Source organism: Aegilops tauschii, chromosome 7 (genome assembly GCF_002575655.3).
Source record: "Aegilops tauschii subsp. strangulata cultivar AL8/78 chromosome 7, Aet v6.0, whole genome shotgun sequence".
In the NCBI taxonomy this organism is placed as follows: domain Eukaryota; kingdom Viridiplantae; phylum Streptophyta; class Magnoliopsida; order Poales; family Poaceae; genus Aegilops; species Aegilops tauschii.
Window position 1 is genome coordinate 440,431,862 of NC_053041.3, and position 20,521 is coordinate 440,452,382.

A 20,521-nucleotide genomic window follows, 5' to 3' on the forward strand; every position below is an offset into this window, starting at 1 on the left:
AGGACACGTTCCGCACCAGAGTGGTACGGCAACCCTGTCCTGGAAATCATGTTGTTAGACAACGGTGAACCTTCGAACTATGAAGAAGCGATGGCGGGCCCGGATTCCAACAAATGGCTTGAAGCCATGCAATCCGAGATAGGATCCATGTATGAAAACGAAGTATGGACTTTGACTGACTTGCCCGATGATCGGCGAGCCATAGAAAATAAATGGATCTTTAAGAAGAAGACAGACGCGGATGGTAACGTGACCATCTATAAGGCTCGACTTGTCGCTAAGGGTTATCGACAAGTTCAAGGGGTTGACTACGATGAGACTTCCTCACCCGTAGCGATGCTGAAGTCCGTCCGAATCATGTTAGCAATTGCCGCATTCTATGATTATGAGATATGGCAAATGGACGTCAAAACGGCATTCCTTAACGGTTTTCTAAAGGAAGAATTGTATATGATGCAGTCGGAAGGTTTTGTCGATCCTAAGAATGCTAACAAGGTATGCAAGCTCCAGCGCTCCATCTATGGGCTGGTGCAAGCATCTCGGAGTTGGAACATTCGATTTGATGAGATGATCAAAGCGTTTGGGTTTACACAGACTTATGGAGAAGCCTGTGTTTACAAGAAAGTGAGTGGGAGCTCTGTAGCATTTCTCTTATTATATGTGGATGACATACTATTGATGGGAAATGATATAGAATTCTTGGAAAGTATAAAGGCCTATTTGAATAAGTGTTTTTCAATGAAAGACCTTGGAGAAGCTGCTTATATATTAGGCATCAAGATCTATAGAGATAGATCAAGACGCCTCATTGGTCTTTCACAGAGTACGTACCTTGACAAGATATTGAAGAAGTTCAATATGGATCAGTCCAAGAAGGGGTTCTTGCCTGTATTGCAAGGTGTGCAATTGAGCACGGCTCAATGCCCGACCACGGCAGAAGATAGAGAAAAGATGAGTGTCATCCCCTATGCCTCGGCCATAGGGTCTATTATGTATGCCATGCTGTGTACCAGACCTGATGTAAACCTTGTCGTAAGTTTGGTAGGAAGGTACCAAAGTAATCCCGGCATGGAACACTGGACAGCGGTCAAGAATATCCTGAAGTACCTGAAGAGGACTAAGGATATGTTTCTCGTTTATGGAGGTGACGAAGAGCTCGTCGTAAAGGGTTACGTCGATGCTAGCTTCGACACAGATCTGGATGACTCTAAGTCACAAACCGGATACGTGTATATTTTGAATGGAGGGGCAGTAAGCTGGTGCAGTTGCAAGCAAAGCATCATGGCGGGATCTACATGTGAAGCGGAGTACATGGCGGCCTCAGAGGCAGCACAAGAAGCAATCTGGATGAAGGAGTTCATTACCGACCTAGGGGTGATTCCCAATGCGTCGGGCCCGATGACTCTCTTCTGTGACAACACTGGAGCTATTGCCCTTGCCAAGGAGCCCAGGTTTCACAGGAAGACCAGGCATATCAAGCGTCGCTTCAACTCCATTCGTGAAAGTGTTCAAAATGGAGACATAGATATTTGTAAAGTACATACGGACCTGAATGTAGCAGATCCGTTGACTAAACCTCTCCCTAGAGCAAAACATGATCAACACCAGAACTCTATGGGTGTTCGATTCATCACAATGTAACTAGATTATTGACTCTAGTGCAAGTGGGAGACTGTTGGAAATATGCCCTAGAGGCAATAATAAAAAGGTTATTATTATATTTCTTTGTTCATGATAATTGTCTATTGTTCATGCTATAATTGTGTTATCCGGAAATCATAATACATGTGTGAATACATAGACCACAACGTGTCCTAGTAAGCCTCTAGTTGACTAGCTCGTTGATCAACAGATAGTCATGGTTTCCTGACTATGGACATTGGATGTCATTGATAACGGGATCACATCATTAGGAGAATGATGTGATGGACAAGACCCAATCCTAAGCATAGCACAAAGATCGTGTAGTTCGTTTGCTAGAGCTTTTCCAATGTCAAGTATCATTTCCTTAGACCATGAGATCGTGTAACTCCCGGATGCCGTAGGAGTGCTTTGGGTGTGCCAAACGTCACAACGTAACTGGGTGACTATAAAGGTACACTACAGGTATCTCTGAAAGTGTCTGTTGGGTTGACACGGATCGAGACTGGGATTTGTCACTCCGTATGACGGAGAGGTATCTCTGGGCCCACTCGGTAATGCACCATCATAATGAGCTCAGTGTGACTAAGGAGTTAGTCACGGGATCATGCATTACGGTACGAGTAAAGTGACTTGCCGGTAACGAGATTGAACAAGGTATTGGGATACCGACGATCGAATCTCGGGCAAGTAACGTACCGATTGACAAAGGGAATTGTATACGGGATTGATTGAATCCTCGACATCGTGGTTCATCCGATGAGATCATCGTGGAACATGTGGTAGCCAACATGGGTATCCAGATCCCGCTGTTGGTTATTGACCGGAGAGTCGTCTCGGTCATGTCTGCATGTCTCCCGAACCCGTAGGGTCTACACACTTAAGGTTCGGTGATGCTAGGGTTGTAGAGATATTAGTATGCGGAAACCCGAAAGTTGTTCGGAGTCCCGGATGAGATCCGGGACGTCACGAGGAGTTCCGGAATGGTCCGGAGGTGAAGAATTATATATAGGAAGTCCAGTTTCGGCCACCGGGAAAGTTTCGGGGGTTATCGGTATTGTACCGGGACCACCGGAAGGGTCCCGGGGGTCCACCGGGTGGGGCCACCTATCCCGAAGGGCCCCATGGGCTGAAGTGGGAGGGGAACCAGCCCCTAGTGGGCTGGGGCGCCCCCCTTGGGCCTCCCCCTGCGCCTAGGGTTGGAAACCCTAGGGGTGGGGGGCGCCCCACATGGCTTGGGGCAAGCCACCCCCCTTGGCCGCCGCCCCCCTCAGATGGGATCTCCAGGGGGCCGGCGCCCCCAGGACCCCTATATATAGTGGGGGGAGGGAGGGCAGCAGTACCCTACCCCCTGGCGCCTCCCTCTCCCTCCCGTGACACCTCTCCCTCCCGCTAGCGCTTGGCGAAGCCCTGCCGGGATCCCCGCTGCTTCCACCACCACGCCGTCGTGCTGCTGGATCTCCATCAACCTCTCCTCCCCCCTTGCTGGATCAAGAAGGAGGAGACGTCGCTGCTCCGTACGTGTGTTGAACGCGGAGGTGCCGTCCATTCGGTGCTCGGTCATCGGTGATTTGGATCACGACGAGTACGACTCCATCAACCCCGTTCACTTGAACGCTTCCGCTCGCGATCTACAAGGGTATGTAGATGCACTCCTTCCCTCTCGTTGCTAGTACACTCCATAGATGGATCTTGGTGATGCGTAGAAAATTTTAAAATTCTGCAACGATCCCCAACAGTCCTCTACTTTGTTGTTGCAAGTTTTACGTGGCTGCTACGGGCTTAGTAAGAACCGTTCTTACCTACGCATCAAAACCACAACGATAGTTTGTCAAGTTGGTGCTGTTTTAACCTTCGCAAGGACCGGGCATAGCCACATTCGGTTCAACTAAAGTGAGAGAGACAGACACCCGCCTTAAGTTGGTGCTGTTTTAACCTTCGCAAGGAACGGGCGTAGCCACATTCGGTTCAACTAAAGTGAGAGAGACAGACACCCGCCAGTCACCTTCAAGCAACGAGTGCTCGCAACGGTGAAACCAGTCTCGCGTAAGCGTACACGTAATGTCGGTCCAGGCTGCTTCATCTCACAATACCGCCGAACCAAAATATGACATGCTGGTAAGCAGTATGACTTATATCGCCCACAACTCACTTGTGTTCTACTCGTGCATATAACATCAACGCATAAAACCTGGCTCGGATGCCACTGTAGGGGAACGTAGTAATTTCAAAAAAATTCCTACGCACACGCAAGATCATGATGATGCATAGCAACGAGAGGGGAGAGTGTTGTCCACGTACCCTCGTAGACCGAAAGCGGAAGCGTTAACACAACGCGGTTGATGTAGTCGTACGTCTTCACGATCCGACCGATCAAGTACCGAACGCACGGCACCTCCGAGTTCAGCACACGTTCAGCTCGATGACGTCCCTCGAACTCCAATCCAGCCGAGTGTTGAGGGAGAGTTTCGTCAGCACGACGGCGTGGTGACGATGATGATGTTCTACCGACGCAGGGCTTCGCCTAAGCACCGCTACGATATTATCAAGGTGTAATATGGTGGAGGGGGGCACCGCACACGGCTAAAAGATCGTTGATCAATTGTGTGTCTAGAGGTGCCCCCCTGCACCCGTATATAAAGGAGCAAGGGGGGGTTCGGCCGGCCTAGAGGAGAGGCGCGCCAGGAGGAGGAGTAGGACTCCCCCCCTTTCCATGTTGGACTAGGAGAGAAAGGGGGAAGAGGTGGAGGGGAGGAAGGAAGGGGGGGGCGCCCCCTCTCCTTGTCCTATTCGGACTGGGGGGAGGGGCGTGCGGCCCTGCCCTGGCCTCTTCTCCTCTCTTCCACCTAGGCCCACTAAGGCCCATTAAGTTACTAGGGGGTTCCGGTAACCTCCCGGTACTCCGGAAAAATCCCGATTTCACCCGGAACACTTCCGATGTCCAAACATAGGCTTCCAATATATCAATCTTTATGTCTCGACCATTTCGAGACTCCTCGTCATGTCCGTGATCACATCCAGGACTCCGAACAACCTTCGGTACATCAAAACATATAAACTCATAATATAACTGCCATCGTAACGTTAAGCGTGCGGACCCTGCGGGTTCGAGAACTATGTAGACATGACCGAGACACCTCTCCGGTCAATAACCAATAGCGGAACCTGGATGCTCATATTGGTTCCCACATATTCTACAAAGATCTTTATCGGTCAGACCGCATAACAACATACGTTGTTCCCTTTGTCATCGGTATGTTACTTGCCCGAGATTCGATCGTCGGTATCTCGATACCTAGTTCAATCTCGTTACCGGCAAGTCTCTTTACTCGTTCCGTAATACATCATCCCGCAACTAACTCATTAGTCACAATGCTTGCAAGGCTTATAGTGATGTGTATTACTGAGTGGGCCCAGAGATACCTCTCCGACAATCGGAGTGACAAATCCTAATCTCGAAATACGCCAACCCAACAAGTACCTTTGGAGACACCTGTAGAGCACCTTTATAATCACCCAGTTACATTGTGGCGTTTGGTAGCACACAAAGTGTTCCTCCGGTAAATGGGAGTTGCATAATCTCATAGTCATAGGAACATGTATAAGTCATGAAGAAAGCAATAGCAACATACTAAACGATCGAGTGCTAAGCCAACGGAATGGGTCAAGTCAATCACATCATTCTCCTAATGATGTGATCCCGTTAATCAAATGACAACTCATGTCTATGGCCAGGAAACACAACCATCTTTGATCAACAAGCTAGTCAAGTAGAGGCATACTAGTGACACTCTGTTTGTCTATGTATTCACACATGTATTATGTTTCCGGTTAATACAATTCTAGCATGAATAATAAACATTTATCATGATATAAGGAAATAAATAATAACTTTATTATTGCCTCTAGGGCATATTTCCTTCACACTTCGGGCAGCCCATGACATATACGAGGAAGTTTCCACAAGACTTGGTGATCAATACAAGGACTCCTCTCCACTGACGTAGCCGACTAGGATTCTTGTTATCCTAGGCCTCCGGTACATTATATAAGCCGAGGCCAGGCTAGTCGATATATAGATCATTATGACATTCATCATCATACCCCTAGGGTTTAGACCACAACTTACGATCTCGAGGTCGACCAACTCTGTACTCGATACATCATCATTAATATTAACAAGAGCAGGACGTAGGGTTTTACCTCCATCAAGAGGGCCCAAACCTGCGTAAATATTGTCCTTGCGTTCTTCGTTCCCCATCGATCAAAGATGCACAGCTCGGGACCCCCTACCCGAGATCCGCCGGTTTTGACATCGACAGTGGTGCTTTCATTGAGAGTTCCGTTGTGTGATCGCAAAGGATTGACAGCTCGTCTGCATATTGCAGCAGTTTTTTCTAGACATCGGATTAGTGTACGCCGTCCCCGCCTCCTTGAGCGTCACTTTGACTATTGCTTTTGTGGAATTGTGCAGAATTGAGTCTAGAACAACCCTGTAAAATTTTATCGCGTTCCGATGAAGGAATCTCCGGTAAACTCCGATCTACGAGAGCCCTGTCGAATCTGGACGGGAATCTGGACGAGTTTGGAGCGTGAAGTCCAGCCTACCGCTTGGACGTCCTTTGGAAGATCCAACCGTTGATCGGCTGCGTAATTCCTGTATCTACCACCCCTCAAACTTTTGGCTCGATCCGACCGTTCAAACTCTCGAAAACCTCTAATGAGTGCATCGATTTTTGGATCTGTTTTCTGCGCGAGAACGAATCCGACCCGACTTCATCTTTTTTATGAAGGGGATTTTGGACATCTTTTTTAAGGAAGTTTTATATGGGGTATTTTGTTTTGTTCTCAAACACGTGCCCACTAATTTTAAAGCCTTTTTCGAGGTAATCTTCACCGTCGCGTCAGTGTCAAATCAGACCGACAATGTTGTTCCACGGCTGCCAACGTGCGCTAGACATGTCGTCACTTCATCGAGCCGAGGTCAACCTCGTCGGATCATCACCCCGGCGAGCCGACCAAGGGTTCGGCATTGCGAAGGCTAAATCATCATCAACATCGTTGCCCCATGGATTGCATAGGTCGGGCGCGTCGGCATCACTGCGCGATCATTTCATCAAGCCGTCATTGAGCGCGTCACAAATTATGACCTACGTCGCATGGCCGCGTCGTTGCGTCTTCAAGATGATGTCCACCACACCGACCTGCTTCGACACCTCGGCTGGCATGGGGGCTGCAACGTCACCTTATCGACCGGCTCCACCACTTCAGCTAGACCAGGGGCTTCGTCATCTCTTCATCAACCTACTCCGGGGACTTCGGCATCACCAGCCGTCCAGTTTCGTCACCTCGGCTGGACCAGGGGCTTTGCCTCGTCGCGTCGACCATGTTGTGTCGCCACTTCGTCAAGCCGAGCTCTTCACTCGGTCACCTCGGGCTTGGGGGCTGGGACCTCGGCCAGGCCGAGGACTACATCTTCGTCCTGCCACAAGCCCGGACCTCTTCATCAACACCGAGCACACTAACCAACTAAGTCATTTTCATGCTCAAATTTCCTCAATTCTTAATTTTTTGTTCGGTTCGACCAATCATTATATTTATGTTGAAATTTATTTGTTAAAAGCGTTGTTTGTTAAAAACACTTCTTTTCTTAGGTTAACTGGTGGCTCTTAAAATTTATATGAGCCATTTTATAATAAATGTTTTCTTCTAAGTCGTTGCAAAGTCTTTTTCTACCACTCCTTTATCGACTCGAGTGTGTGGTCAATAGCCGGATAGCCTGGTTTATCTCTCATGCTGCTCGATTTATGCTCGTTGAACTGGCCTAACGAGAAGCACTCCTCCTTCGGGAAGGGAGGTTGAAGCCGAAGGCTGGCCGCTTGAAGTCTTGAGATCGGATGTGTCATGTTAAAGCACGACGGAAGCACAAACTAATTTTAAGACCAATTTTCTGATTCACACCAAAAAACTTGATTTACTTCAGACTTAAAGTCTTTACATAAGTTTTTTGGTTTTCCGAGCTTTTGACACTGTTAACCTATTTTAGGTTTTCCTTTTAGGAGGCAGGACATCCTCTTGTTCCAGGTGTTCTCGTGGTGGTTCTGCTCGGGAAATATTTCCCAACCTGCAGTTTGGCATCTTCCCTGCCGAGCTACACCTCGGTGTTGTCAAAACACACTCAATCGATGAACTAGTTCCCGAGGAGATACGATCCTAGGGTCAGCCTTGTTGCCCAACCCAAGTCTCGGGGGCTACTACATTGACGAATCAATGTAGAAGAATCAAAGTGCAAAATAGTTTTTGAGGAGATTACGATCCTCAGGTTGGTCGGCCGCACCCAACCTGAGTCTCGGGAACTATTGCACATCGCGTGTCTGTTCCTACGTATGCTGCCGAGCTAGGAATCGATCCTCATGCTGATTTCACGAATCAACCTAAGTCTTAGGGGTTACTGGGATCAGCGGTTTTATTTCATCCTTCAGGTGCATCTCGGATTTTAGGGCGACATACACCTTGAGGGCTACTGGCTATATACCTCGGGAGAGAATAAATTGCACCAATAAAAAAAGTCCACAAAAAATAAGCCCATGGTCGAGGTGGTGCACCACCTCGGAAGCAGTCTGGCATAAAGCTCGGATGCAAGTGGCTGGCTCCATAGAGGGCATTTCTGGCATTAAGCTCGGCTGAACTCCTTCAACCTTTTCAAGACCGAGGTAATCTATGACACCTCAGATGCCGACCGACGTTGGAGCTCGGCTACAAAAAAGACACCTCGGATGTTGTCCGGCGTTGGAGTCCGGCTGCAAGAGGACACCAGCACATGGGAGAAACTTCGAACCCGATGTGTGGCATAAAAATAACAAGACATTGATAAAGGCCGAGAACTTAAAGGGGCTCCTCGGATGCCCGACGTGTGAACTCTTCGGATATAGCTCGGCGATCCTCAAGATTGAAGATAGGAAGATTTGTTGAACCGGCTTTCAAGACCGACGGCCGAAGATGAATAATAGCTCGGAGGAACCGAGGAGCGTCCCCAACTTGAAGACCGGTTCATGGGGCTACTAATGATGTCCTGGATTAGGGGGTACCCACCACGTCATCTCCCGACCAGTGGGTCAGGCCAAGGACCCCCCATGGCGGTTCACTAATGGGCCACTTCGAGCAGCCCATGACATATACGAGGAAGATTCCACAAGACTTGGTGATCAAGACAAGGCCTACTCTCCATCGACGTAGTCGACTAGGACTATTGTTATCCAGGCCTCCAGTACATTATATAAGCCGATGCTAGGCTAGTCGATAGATCATTATGACATTCATCATCATACCCCTAGGGTTTAGATCACAATTTACGATCTCGAGGTAGATCAACTCTGTACTCGATACATCATCATCAATATTGACAAGAGCAGGGCGCAGGGTTTTACCTCCATCAAGAGGGCCTGAAACTGGGTAAATACTGTCCCTGCGTTCACTGTTCCCCATCGATCCAAGATCCATAGCTCGGGACCCCCTACCCGAGATCAACCGATTTTGACACCGACAGTGGGCGCGCCCTGGTGCCTTGTGGGCACCCGATGGGCCCCCTCTGGTATTTCTTTCTTCTAGTATTTTTTATATATTCCAAAATAATTCTCGGTGAAATTTTAGCTCATTTGGAGTTGTGCAGAACATGTATATCTGATGTAGCTTTTTTATGTCCAGAATTCCAGCTGCCGGCAATCTCTCTCTTCATGCAAATCTTGCAAATTAAGAGAGAAAAGGCATTATAATTACACCGCAAAGTATTATTTTGATGAAAAATATCATAAATAATAGTAGGAAAATATGATGCAAAATGGACGTATCACGCCACCTCCTCGATGTCCGCGCAGCCGGTTTCTTTCTCTGCCAGCATGGCACGGCTGCAAGCGTGTCGACGGCGGATGGCGCGGTCGTAGGCATGGGAGCGCGCGATACGACGTTGCGTCGTCGACGGCAGCAACGATGACCGTGCCGTCGTGCTCCCTGCCATGCCGGCCTGGAGCAACTCGCCACTCCTTCGCGAGCTGGCTTGGAGTGGCGAGTTGCTGAACCACGTGCCGGCTTGGGGCAGCACCTTGCTCTGTTAGGCCAGGCGCGGGAGATGGAGCAGCGAGCTGCCTCGCTCTTATCCGGCGGGCTCGGCGGGCCACCCAGCTGGCTTGTATGTGGGAGAACTGCTCTTCCGGCTCGTCGGATGCCATCGAAAGGGTGGAGGAGGAGATTGGGAGCGAACTTGGTGGTGTGATTCTTGCCCGACGTCTGGCCTCGTTTAGATACAGGGCGGACGGAAGGAGCTTACCTGGCATTGCGTTTAATGTCGATGGGGAGTGACGCTAGCTAGATTATCTAGAGAGGGAGGGGCTTGGAGAATGACCTCTTGATGTTTTCGCGTCTAAGTAGCAATCCAAATTTTGTTCAAACGCAACAACCATTTTTGCCAAAAAGGGAGTACCCCGTGCTCTGCATCACATCATACACACAACCATTTTATTAAACATGAATCAAGTTAAAGTCACTATGTACTAAACAATAACACAAATAAAAAGGAAACACGATTATAACATGTCGGAGTCGAGATTACATAGCTCATCCACATAATCTATGAATGGCTCACTAGTCAAACTGGTTGAATAAACAATGCGCAACCATTTATAGGCGGCTGCACCTAGAGGCCATAAGTGCCCAAACGGCCACATGCTGAAGTGATGATGGTCACATACAGATTGAAGCCGTAGCCCTATAGATAACATGCAAGAAATTAGAGTGGGTGATTTGTTCAAAATGGAATTATCACAGTTCCGCATTGCGTAGAAAATGACACAAACTCCCACACAAATTTGGCCCTTTAGCTTATGATGAATATCACCTAACTAGTTTCCAAAAAAATTTGGAATACTCGTTGGCGCTGCTAAAGTTTAATAAACATATAATACTAATTTTAATTAAAACATTTTTTATCGAAACGAAGGTAGAAGATTTGCCTCATTGATTAATTAAGAAAAATAAATTTGATTGGTTACTTAATGAAAAACTGAGAAAACATGATTGTATGCGGACTACTCCCAAAACATGAATCTCGATGACCGCCCGGTAGACGAACAAACTCTCCCCATCCCGCCACAACCGCAAACCCTTAACAAATGGATCATAACAACGTAAAGGCGCACCCATTGAAAACACACCGACAAAGACATCAGACATCGGACACGATAACCATCCATCAAGCAGCCGCAGACGCCCTCTCTCTCGCTCGACTCTCATTGCTTTTGGTCCAGAGGACTTCTCCTTCAGGGATGCCGGAATGATGTTTAGCCGTGGAATTAAAATGTTTGATCGTTGAGTGCAGTTCGTGCTTCCTTATTCACGACTAAAGATATTGTTTCCCCCTTTTTTTACAAGTTTTATTAGCTTATGTAGAATCGCTTTGTCGGACTTTGTTGAATAATTAATAAAGATGTATGTGTGCATCCCTTAATTCAGAGGCCGGGGTAATCCTCCTTGTAAAGTAAAATAAAATAAAAAGCCTGGCATTACCATTTGATTCATCTTGTTTATTGTTCAGAACAAAACGGAAGGGTGAGAGACGTGGGAAGCACAAATATCACGACCTGAAAATGCGTTAGCATTTTTTCGGGGGGAAAATGGCATGTGCATGCACGCGTGCTGGTCAAAACGAGTGTGTCCATGAAAATGCCGATTTTGTTTCGTCGAGTCAATCGAGAACGATTCCACATGCTTTCTTCATGCATTCGGTATCCAACCATTCTCCCTTCCTCCCCGAAGAGAAACGATTTCCCAAGGGAAAATGGAAGAGACGAGATGCGTTTTTTCTTGTCAAGGAAGAGCAAAACAAAAGGCACGATCGCTTCTCGGGGTCGAGAATAGATACGATCATACTACGGCGCAGTTTCCGAGGCATGTTGGCAGAGAAATGCGCAAAATAGTCGTGCCGGCAACAACAGCTTACCGTGCAAGCCACTGTTTTCACACCAGTGGCTGTGTTGCCGCTGCATCCCTAAAACTTTTGCGAGTGCGCGGAGAAAGCAAGGCTTCGTGCTGCGCCAAATAATACTAACACGGTTAGGTCAGGTCTAGGGTTCGGCTCGCCATGTGCATGATCCCCCAAATTTCGGCCACCGCCGAACACCCGCGATGGCCGCAATAATCAGACAGGGCAGTTTGTGCATAACAATAATAACTAAACTAAACTAAAGTAAACTAGTCCTACTTAAACTAAACAGAGCTCATCAGCACCGTCTCTGTCAGCTCATCAGCTGCGCTTCTGTCTTGCTGAATCGAACCTAGCTGTTATTATTCCTTCCCAAGGTGGCAGCTCAGCTCCCCCCTCGCCCTCCTCTTAACTCCCGTCTCTCTCCTCTCTCTCTCCAAGCCTAGCGTTTTCCTTGCTCCGTAAAGCTGAAAACAACTCCAAGTCCAAGAAAAAAGCCACCTTTATCTCCTCCCTTCCCTTGCCGGCTCCCTCCGGTCCGGACGGTGGTGCTCGTGTTGGCCTCTGCCTCCTCTTGAGGCGCTTCTCCGGAGCATTTGCTGCTCCGGCTCGGAGCTGCTCCGAGCCCAGCGGCTGTGGGAGCGGTTGGCGGCGGAGGGGCGTCGATCTCGGCCGGATCTCGGCGAATGCCCGCCGCGGCGCGCTCCGGTGGACCGGGGCAGGTGCGTCTCGCGGATCCAGCTTCTTCTTTCTTGTGTTTTTCACGAGCGCGCTGTTCTTGTCGGCGTTCTTCAGTTCTGTTGCTGTTCCTCATTTCTTTCTTTTTTCCCCCTCCGGATTAATAGCGGGACGGTTTTATTGTATCATTTTTAGTCCAGGGAACGAAAATCAATAGTAGTGCTGCTCTTTTTGCTCCGATTTGAAGTTGGCTATGGAAATGCCTTCAACCTCGATAGAATGCAAGATGTAATCTCGTGGTCGTAGTAGGTAAAAAGGGAAGATATTATGGAACAGAAACTCTGGATATTCACATATTCCCATTATTTTATAGTACTAGTATATATAAACAATATTCCGTACAATAAATTCGGCGCTCGTTGCCATCCTCAACTAGGCACGGTGGTCTGGTCCATACCTCCTCCCAACTCTCGCACCCTCATATTCTCCCAAATCGGCGCCGCCGAGCAGCTACTCCCAGTCATGGCAGGGGCCGCCGAGCGCACCTCTAGGCCACCGTCCAGCTCTACTCCCCTTTCCGCTGCATGTGGCCGGAGGGGAGATCCCAGTCCCACCAGGACTGATTTCTACTTGGTGGGGAATCCCCAGCTTGCTTGGCTAGTTCTAGTTTAGCAAATAAATCCAGTTCTTTGTCCTGGGAAGCGTGAAGAACTCGTCCATAGTTAGGATTCGGTTTGCCTTTTTATTGCTTCGTCCTGATCTCAGTGGGGATCCTAGTTCGGTTCGGGATGCGAGTCCATACCTCTTTTGGTGCTGTTCTGTATATCTGATGTTCTTGCCTTACTATCCGTTATACTCCTACATGCCAGTGTTCTTGCTTACTAATTCCTGCATGTTTCTACATCCAGCCTTTATCAGATTATTAGAGGATAGTAGCTTGAAATTGTACATGACCTCAAACAGTTTGCACATTTTTTTGTCACTCAGGCCAACATTATGATGGGGAGGAGGAAGTTGCAAGTGGTGACCTTGGCGATCTTGTGTTTCTGGTCATCTGCTGGGGTCTGCAAAGCACAAACAGTCGATTTCAAGCCTGCAGACAGCTACCTGGTTGACTGTGGGTCTACCAAGGGCACGACGGTTCTCGGGAGGGACTTCGCTGCCGATGGGGCATCTCCGGTGACCGTGTCCACCTCCCAAGATATTCTTGCCGGCACCTCGGCCAACGGGGTGTCCTCTTTTGACAACCCAGTGCTTTACCAGACCGCCCGCATCTTCACGAGCCCGTCATCCTATACTTTTCCGATCCAGAAGCAGGGGCGGCATTTTGTCCGTCTCTACTTCTACCCCTTCATCTACCAGAGTTATGATCTCTCCACTGCCAAGTTCACCGTGTCGACCCAAGATGTGCTCCTGCTCAGTGATTTCCAGCAGCCGGACAAGACGGCGCCGCTGTTCAAGGAATACTCTTTGAACATCACCCGTGACCAGCTTGTTATTTCCTTCAAGCCGTCAAACGGAATTGCATTCATCAACGCTATTGAAGTGGTTTCTGTTCCAGATGATCTCATAGCAGATGTAGCCAATATGGTCAACCCTGTGCAGCAGTACAGCGGTTTGACTACACAGTCCCTGGAGACGGTGTATCGTGTTAACATGGGTGGTCCGAAGGTCTTCCCGAACAATGATACCCTCTCGAGGACTTGGCAGAAGGATCAGAAGTACATACTGAACCCCAGTGTGACCAAAACTGCTGTATATGGCAAGGCTATCAAGTACAGGAAAGGCGGGGCAACTCCACTGACGGCCCCAGATATTGTGTACAGTACAGCTACAGAATTGGCGGCTTCAAACACATCCAACGCACTTTTCAACATGACATGGCAGTTTGATGTGGATGCAGGCTTCAGCTATCTGATAAGATTTCACTTCTGTGATATAGTCAGCAAGGCACTGAACCAGCTCTACTTCAATGCATATGTGGGAGGCTTCTTTGCACAGCATGATCTTGATCTCTCAGAGCAATCGGTGAATCAACTGGCCACAGCTATCTATGTTGACGTGGTTCTTTCTTCCAATGATGCATCTAGCAAGCTCAGCATCAGTATTGGTCCGTCCACCTTGAACAATGCATTGCCTGATGGGATTCTGAATGGCCTTGAGATTATGAAGATGGGCAGTGGCTCTGGTTCTGCTTTCACTGTTGGGAACAACGGTTCAAACAAAAAGTTGCCCATAATTATTGGCTCAGTCCTTGGGGTTGTCGGGCTTCTGATAATTGTCCTTGTTGTGGTACTGCTTTGCCGGAGGAAGAAGACCGACGACAAGCAGCACTCCAAGACCTGGATGCCTTTCTCTATCAATGGGCTCACGTCTCTCAGTACAGGAAGCAGAACTTCCTATGGTACCACACTAACATCAGGTCTGAATGGAAGCTATGGATATCGCTTTGCCTTCAATGTGCTCCAAGAAGCAACAAACAATTTTGATGAGAGCTGGGTGATTGGGGTCGGAGGTTTTGGGAAAGTCTACAAGGGTGCCTTGAGGGATGACACAAAGGTTGCAGTGAAGCGAGGAAACCCCAAGTCCCAGCAAGGTCTCAATGAGTTCCGGACAGAGATTGAGCTCCTTTCACGTCTGCGTCACCGCCACCTGGTGTCTCTGATTGGGTACTGTGATGAAAGGAATGAGATGATCTTGGTCTACGAGTACATGGAGAACGGAACCGTCAAGAGCCACCTGTATGGTTCAGACAACCCCTCACTCAACTGGAAGCAGCGGTTGGAGATCTGCATTGGAGCAGCAAGGGGGCTACACTATCTTCATACTGGTTCTGCAAAGGCCATTATCCACCGTGATGTCAAGTCTGCAAACATCTTGCTTGATGAGAATCTCCTTGCCAAAGTCGCCGACTTTGGGCTGTCAAAGACTGGGCCTGAGCTGGATCAAACTCATGTCAGCACTGCAGTGAAGGGTAGCTTTGGGTACCTTGACCCTGAATACTTCCGGAGGCAGCAGCTGACTGAGAAGTCGGACGTCTACTCCTTCGGTGTTGTCATGCTGGAGGTGCTCTGCGCGAGGCCGGTGATCGACCCTTCGCTCCCGAGGGAAATGGTGAACTTGGCAGAGTGGGGGATGAAGTGGCAGAAGAGAGGGGAGCTGCACCAGATCGTCGACCAGAAGCTTTCCGGCGCGATCAGGCCGGACTCTCTGAGGAAGTTCGGCGAGACGGTGGAGAAGTGCCTGGCCGACTACGGCGTGGAGCGGCCGTCGATGGGGGACGTCCTCTGGAATTTGGAGTATGTCCTGCAGCTCCAGGATGTGGATTCTTCGACCGTGTCGGACGTGAACAGCATGAACCGGATCGTCGACCTGTCGTCACAAGTTCAGCATGTGGGTGCCATGGAGAGCATCAGCGTGACGATGGCGGAGGACGGAGCTTTGCACGAGCCTGACCACGACCTCTCCGACGTGTCGATGAGCAGGGTTTTCTCTCAGCTGATCAAAGCTGAGGGGAGGTGAAAACGCGCCGGATGATCTGTTAGGGTACCGGTAGAGGTGTGGGCAAGCCTTGGATTTTTATTTTCTTGTTGAAGTTTACCTGAGATGTGTCACGTGTAATTGGTTGTTTCATCCCTTGTAATTGTACTGAACTACGGTTTGGATTTCTGATGGCCTTACCTTACCCACTTCTGCGGGCACATGATTTAGCGGATATAGGTATCTTCTTGTATGGAATCTATTCGGCTCTAGCCATATTCATGTACTGATGATGATGATCATGATGATCCGGCTAAACGCTGGATTCTGGAACTGGTGCACTCTCTTCTCTTGTGGCATTAACAAAATTATCATGCTGAGTGGCAGCCAATGTGTGCAATCTATCGCTTTCAGCGATAAAACTAGGAGGCCGGGTCGTTCGAAACAAATCGAGAGGAGGAGTTGCCCACATTCAGCGGATGCTCGGCGCATTTATTTTTGCATACCCACTGGTTTGCAGACCAAAAGGTTTGCACTCACGTTAGCAAGATCCCTCGCGAGTATACCTGGCCATGGGCCGGGCCGGGCCGGGCCTAAAAAGCCCATAGCAAAAAACTGAGGCCCAGGCCCTACCATCAGGCCTACTTTTCAAGCCCAAGCCCGGCCCATCTGATAAAAAGCCCTGAAAAGCCCTTAGGGCTTAGGCCGTGGGCCGGGCCTCTTCCTTAAAATGCCAATATGCCAAGCCCAAGCCCGTCCAGGCCCTGCCGGTGGGCTCAAAACTCAGGCCCAAGCCCGGCCCACGGGCAAGCCCATCAGGCCTAGGCCTTGGATTTTAGGGCCAGGCCTGGGCCGACAGGGCCGGACCGGAGATGGCCAGGACTACTCGCGAGAGAAACAGCTGCTGTTGCCGCCGCCTAGGGTTCATCCCACGTCGTCGCTGTTGCCTAGGGTTCCTCCCACGCCGTCATCTCCGCCTCCCTCCTCTCTTTTGTTTGGCGGCTACATCGGCAGCTAGAGGAGTAGGGGCCCGGCCTCTTCATTGTTTTCTTAGTGGTAAGGTGACGACACAATGACGCGCTAGAATAAGATCTTTTTGGTCTCTTCATACCTACGGTTGTCAATGAAGGGCCTGTGTTTGGAGGCTGCCCCTACTCACACATTTGTAGGTGCAAGGGGACAAGGCTGGCTTTGACGAGAGGATCCTCCTCGTAGGGCCAACTGCACCAAGGGGTGCACCCCCTCCAGAAAACCCCAGACGCCCCCTTTCGCCTGCCCAAGTGGGGGGCGCCCCACTTTTGGCCACCTTGGCCCATGTTGATGCCCCCACTTGGGCCTAGCCAATGGAGTAGCCCATGGAGCCTTCTAGAACTTTTCGGACGGTTTTGAAATACTTCGGAACCTTTTAGGACCTTCCGATGCCAATTTAGGTCCTCCAGGATTTTCCTGATTTTTTGAAACTTTTTCAGCTCTCTCCAAAATTCTTTCGGTTTTCTCTCTGAAACACTTTCGATCTTTTCAGAACTTTTTTGTTGTAATTCTCTTTTGCTCCTAACACTTCCAACACTCAACAAATCGACGACCCTTAAGAGTGTGACCCCACAGGTTCGCTAATGTGCAAACATGACCCGGAACACTTTTCGATCAATAACCAATAGCGGGATCTGGGCATCCAGATTGACTACACATACGCAATTATATCGAGCGAACCATTTTTTTGTCTACATATTTCCCTTCGCTTTGTGATACTTAACAGAACCCGAGGCGAGGTTTTATCGGTACCCTTGTGAACCAACATACTATAATACTGAGTGGACCTGAAGACATCTTTCCACCATCGGAGGAGAAAATCCCAATCTTGAGCTATCGAGTATCTAGACTTACTTCCTCGATGTACCTGAAAGTTTTCATTATAATGACCCTGTTATGGGTGACGTTTGACAAACCCCAAAGTATACTGTCAGGCATGAAGATGCTCAATATTCTCATTGTCTAAGGACGTGAGTTATGCTAACATTTGATATGATAATACTGATAACATATAGACGATGTGATCTATAGTATATTATTTAGTTGGGTCTATCCGACACCATTCTTCTATTAACAACATGCTCTCATTGTTGTCGACTTCCTTGTTACTTTAACAATGTCCTATGGCAGGAAAACATGATCATCATGCAACATATGAGCTAGTCCTGGAGGCGTGACTGGAGAACTACTTGGTTTTATGTTTCCACACATGTAAACGGGATTTCCTCTGAATCTCATATTCAAGGACCATCATATTTATAACACAGAAACACAAACATTAATTATGGATTGGGAATAAACAATACTTAGTATTCCCTCTAGGGCATATTCCAACACACTCGTCCTGTCTTGTGGCCTGGGAGAGAGCTCAAGCCGCATGGCCCCCACAAAAACTGCCTCCACCGCCTCTCGACGTCACTGCCTTTATATTTGCCCAAAAGTCCTAGTCGTGTTTATCGAGTAATTTTTCAATGTCGCACCTCTTTGTTCCGCGAAGATCTAATTTGGAGTTCTATTTCGGTACTCTGGTAGAGGAGGAATCCATCTCTTTAGCTATCTTCGTCATTCTTGTTGTCATCATGACCATGTGTGAGTAGTCCCTTTGGACTATGGGTCCATATTAGTAGCTAGATGACATCTTCTCTTCCTTGTTCTTCCATACAAAGCTTTCATGAGCTGTCCTATATGATTGAGATCAATCCGACGATGTAATTCTCAGTGTGTTTGTTGCGGTGTGATGAATTGCCACTTTATTACCAGATTTGAAAGATCGTGGATGTCGCCTAGAGGGAGGTGAATAGGGGCTTTCACCCTTAGTTATCTTTGTCGTAGCCTGAATGTGGGGAGGAATGATAGTGGCGCATGTGATACGCATACTACACATGTAGTGCACATGTTGTACTAGGCTCTGCCAACTATAAACATCAAACAGAGGTTTTGATTATCCGAACCCAGAACTATGCGATAACAAATGTTACGCTAGATACATACTAGCGGGGAATCCAGACTCTATGAGAACGCCTTAGCCCAACTGTTGATTTTATCATCTTCATACTCCCTGTTACTCATTTACTTTACTTGCACAGTTTTACTTTGAGTCACTTTTCACTCGTTTTACTACAAGCTTCCGGTTCCTCTTTGCTTCAGACCTCAACTAACTTTTAGGCACGTTTTGTAATTCTCTACGAGAGACAAAGTCCATTTCATGTGCTCCATGTGGGACCAATACTCTTAGTTCTAAAAAGGTACAACTAAACCATGTGCACTTGTAGGCTATCAATAGCTATGGTTGGGTATTTAACTTAATGAATCTTAGTATTTGCATTACTTACTAAGAGAACAATCATAAGTATGTGTTAGTCAATGGTTTTGCTACAAATTATGTTAGGCTTTACCCCTACAACATCTAATAAGCAAAAAATAATGAACGCAAGTCATATATGGAATTGACAACTATGTCCTTATCCCTCCATACTCAAGAACGTTTGATCATAATAAGTAACACACCCGGCTTGTCCCTAACATCGTTAGAGATTGGGCCACTTGCTGCACTCTTTTACTTTTTATTGTTACTCGCGGTTCATTGTTTAGGAACCAACAAATATCACAAAATTGTTACATATTTTAGTACTTGTAGTGAATCCATGTTGTTTTTGCACGTACCATTTCATTCAACGTCTCATGAGATCGATACTCTTACTTATAAGAAAGATCTACAGTTGGCTCCCTACACTCGTGATACATCAGCTTGCCAATGTTTATCCAATTGCACAATATAGGATTTATACTTAGCTTGCATCCCCCTCTCATATTATCTTGCCATCCAATAAGCCTGAGTTAGTGTCTTTGATCTATGGGTCCATTAACAAAACTCACCACATAGCATGTTCTTGCAAATAAAGATGTTCCTTTCTATTAATGGCCAAATTTTCCAAATTTGTTAGTATATGCAACACCATAAAGTGTGTTTATCTGATACTATGAAATTTCTCCACAATCACATAAGTACCGAAATCTGCATCATAAGAGTATATAGAATTGTTCCCAAGATATGTATGTATCCTCCTATTGAGCACTTATTATCCATTTATTTGCTCTACCTACTATGTAAGTCAAAGCAAGGTTAGCATTGCATCCTTCAGAAGCTTGAGCAAATTGGAAATATTTGTTCACTTGTTTGATCACACCCAAAGGATTGTTACCACTAAAATAGAGAAAATCCATTTTAGGACCTTTTGATATGCTTTTCAAAAATTGAGCAACATGTTCAGATTCGTACTGAATTTTGCTCTTACCATGTTTTTCAGACAGAACAATCTATAACTAACTGCTGCATCATAACTGCACTAGAGATTCAACTTGATTTTCAATTTCCATTCTAATTGCAGTTTGCAATGGAATTTCAGGTGGTTCTTTATCAACAATTAGAATGGTAGAAGATGGACATTCAGGGGTGGGAGGGTGGGTAGTTTCACCTTGCATATTCTTCAGAATTGAAAAGATCTTGGTTTGAACCTCTTAATTTTTCTTCACAAGTGCTTCAACCTTGTCGATCTGCTTCACAAATGACTCCACCTTGACCAAGTGCATGTTGATGTTGTTGATCTGCTCCTTGATCTTGTCTTGCTTGAACCCCATTGTTGTCACCTCATCATAAAGAGCATCCAACTTGTCCGTGATCTCAGTGTGCTTTGTCCTAGTGCCCATGGCCAGGCCGAA

The 20,521-nt window shown here is 47.6% G+C and overlaps 1 protein-coding gene across 2 annotated transcripts; it reads left to right on the plus strand.

Annotated features, from left to right (window-relative positions):
* The first annotated feature begins 11,993 nt into the window (after nt 1-11,993).
* Nucleotides 11,994-16,105, plus strand: LOC109762048 (receptor-like protein kinase HERK 1). Of its 2 annotated transcripts, none has more exons than XM_020320861.4 (2): nt 11,994-12,336; nt 13,280-16,105. In XM_020320861.4, exons 1-2 carry the CDS (start codon nt 12,301-12,303, stop codon nt 15,812-15,814), a joined length of 2,571 nt encoding a protein of 856 aa, XP_020176450.1. In that variant the 5' UTR covers nt 11,994-12,300; the 3' UTR covers nt 15,815-16,105. The 2 variants fall into 2 exon arrangements, with proteins under 2 accessions (XP_020176450.1, XP_045086556.1); XM_045230621.2 differs by lacking the exon at nt 11,994-12,336 and adding an exon at nt 12,710-12,925.
* Nucleotides 16,106-20,521: the final 4,416 nt, after the last annotated feature.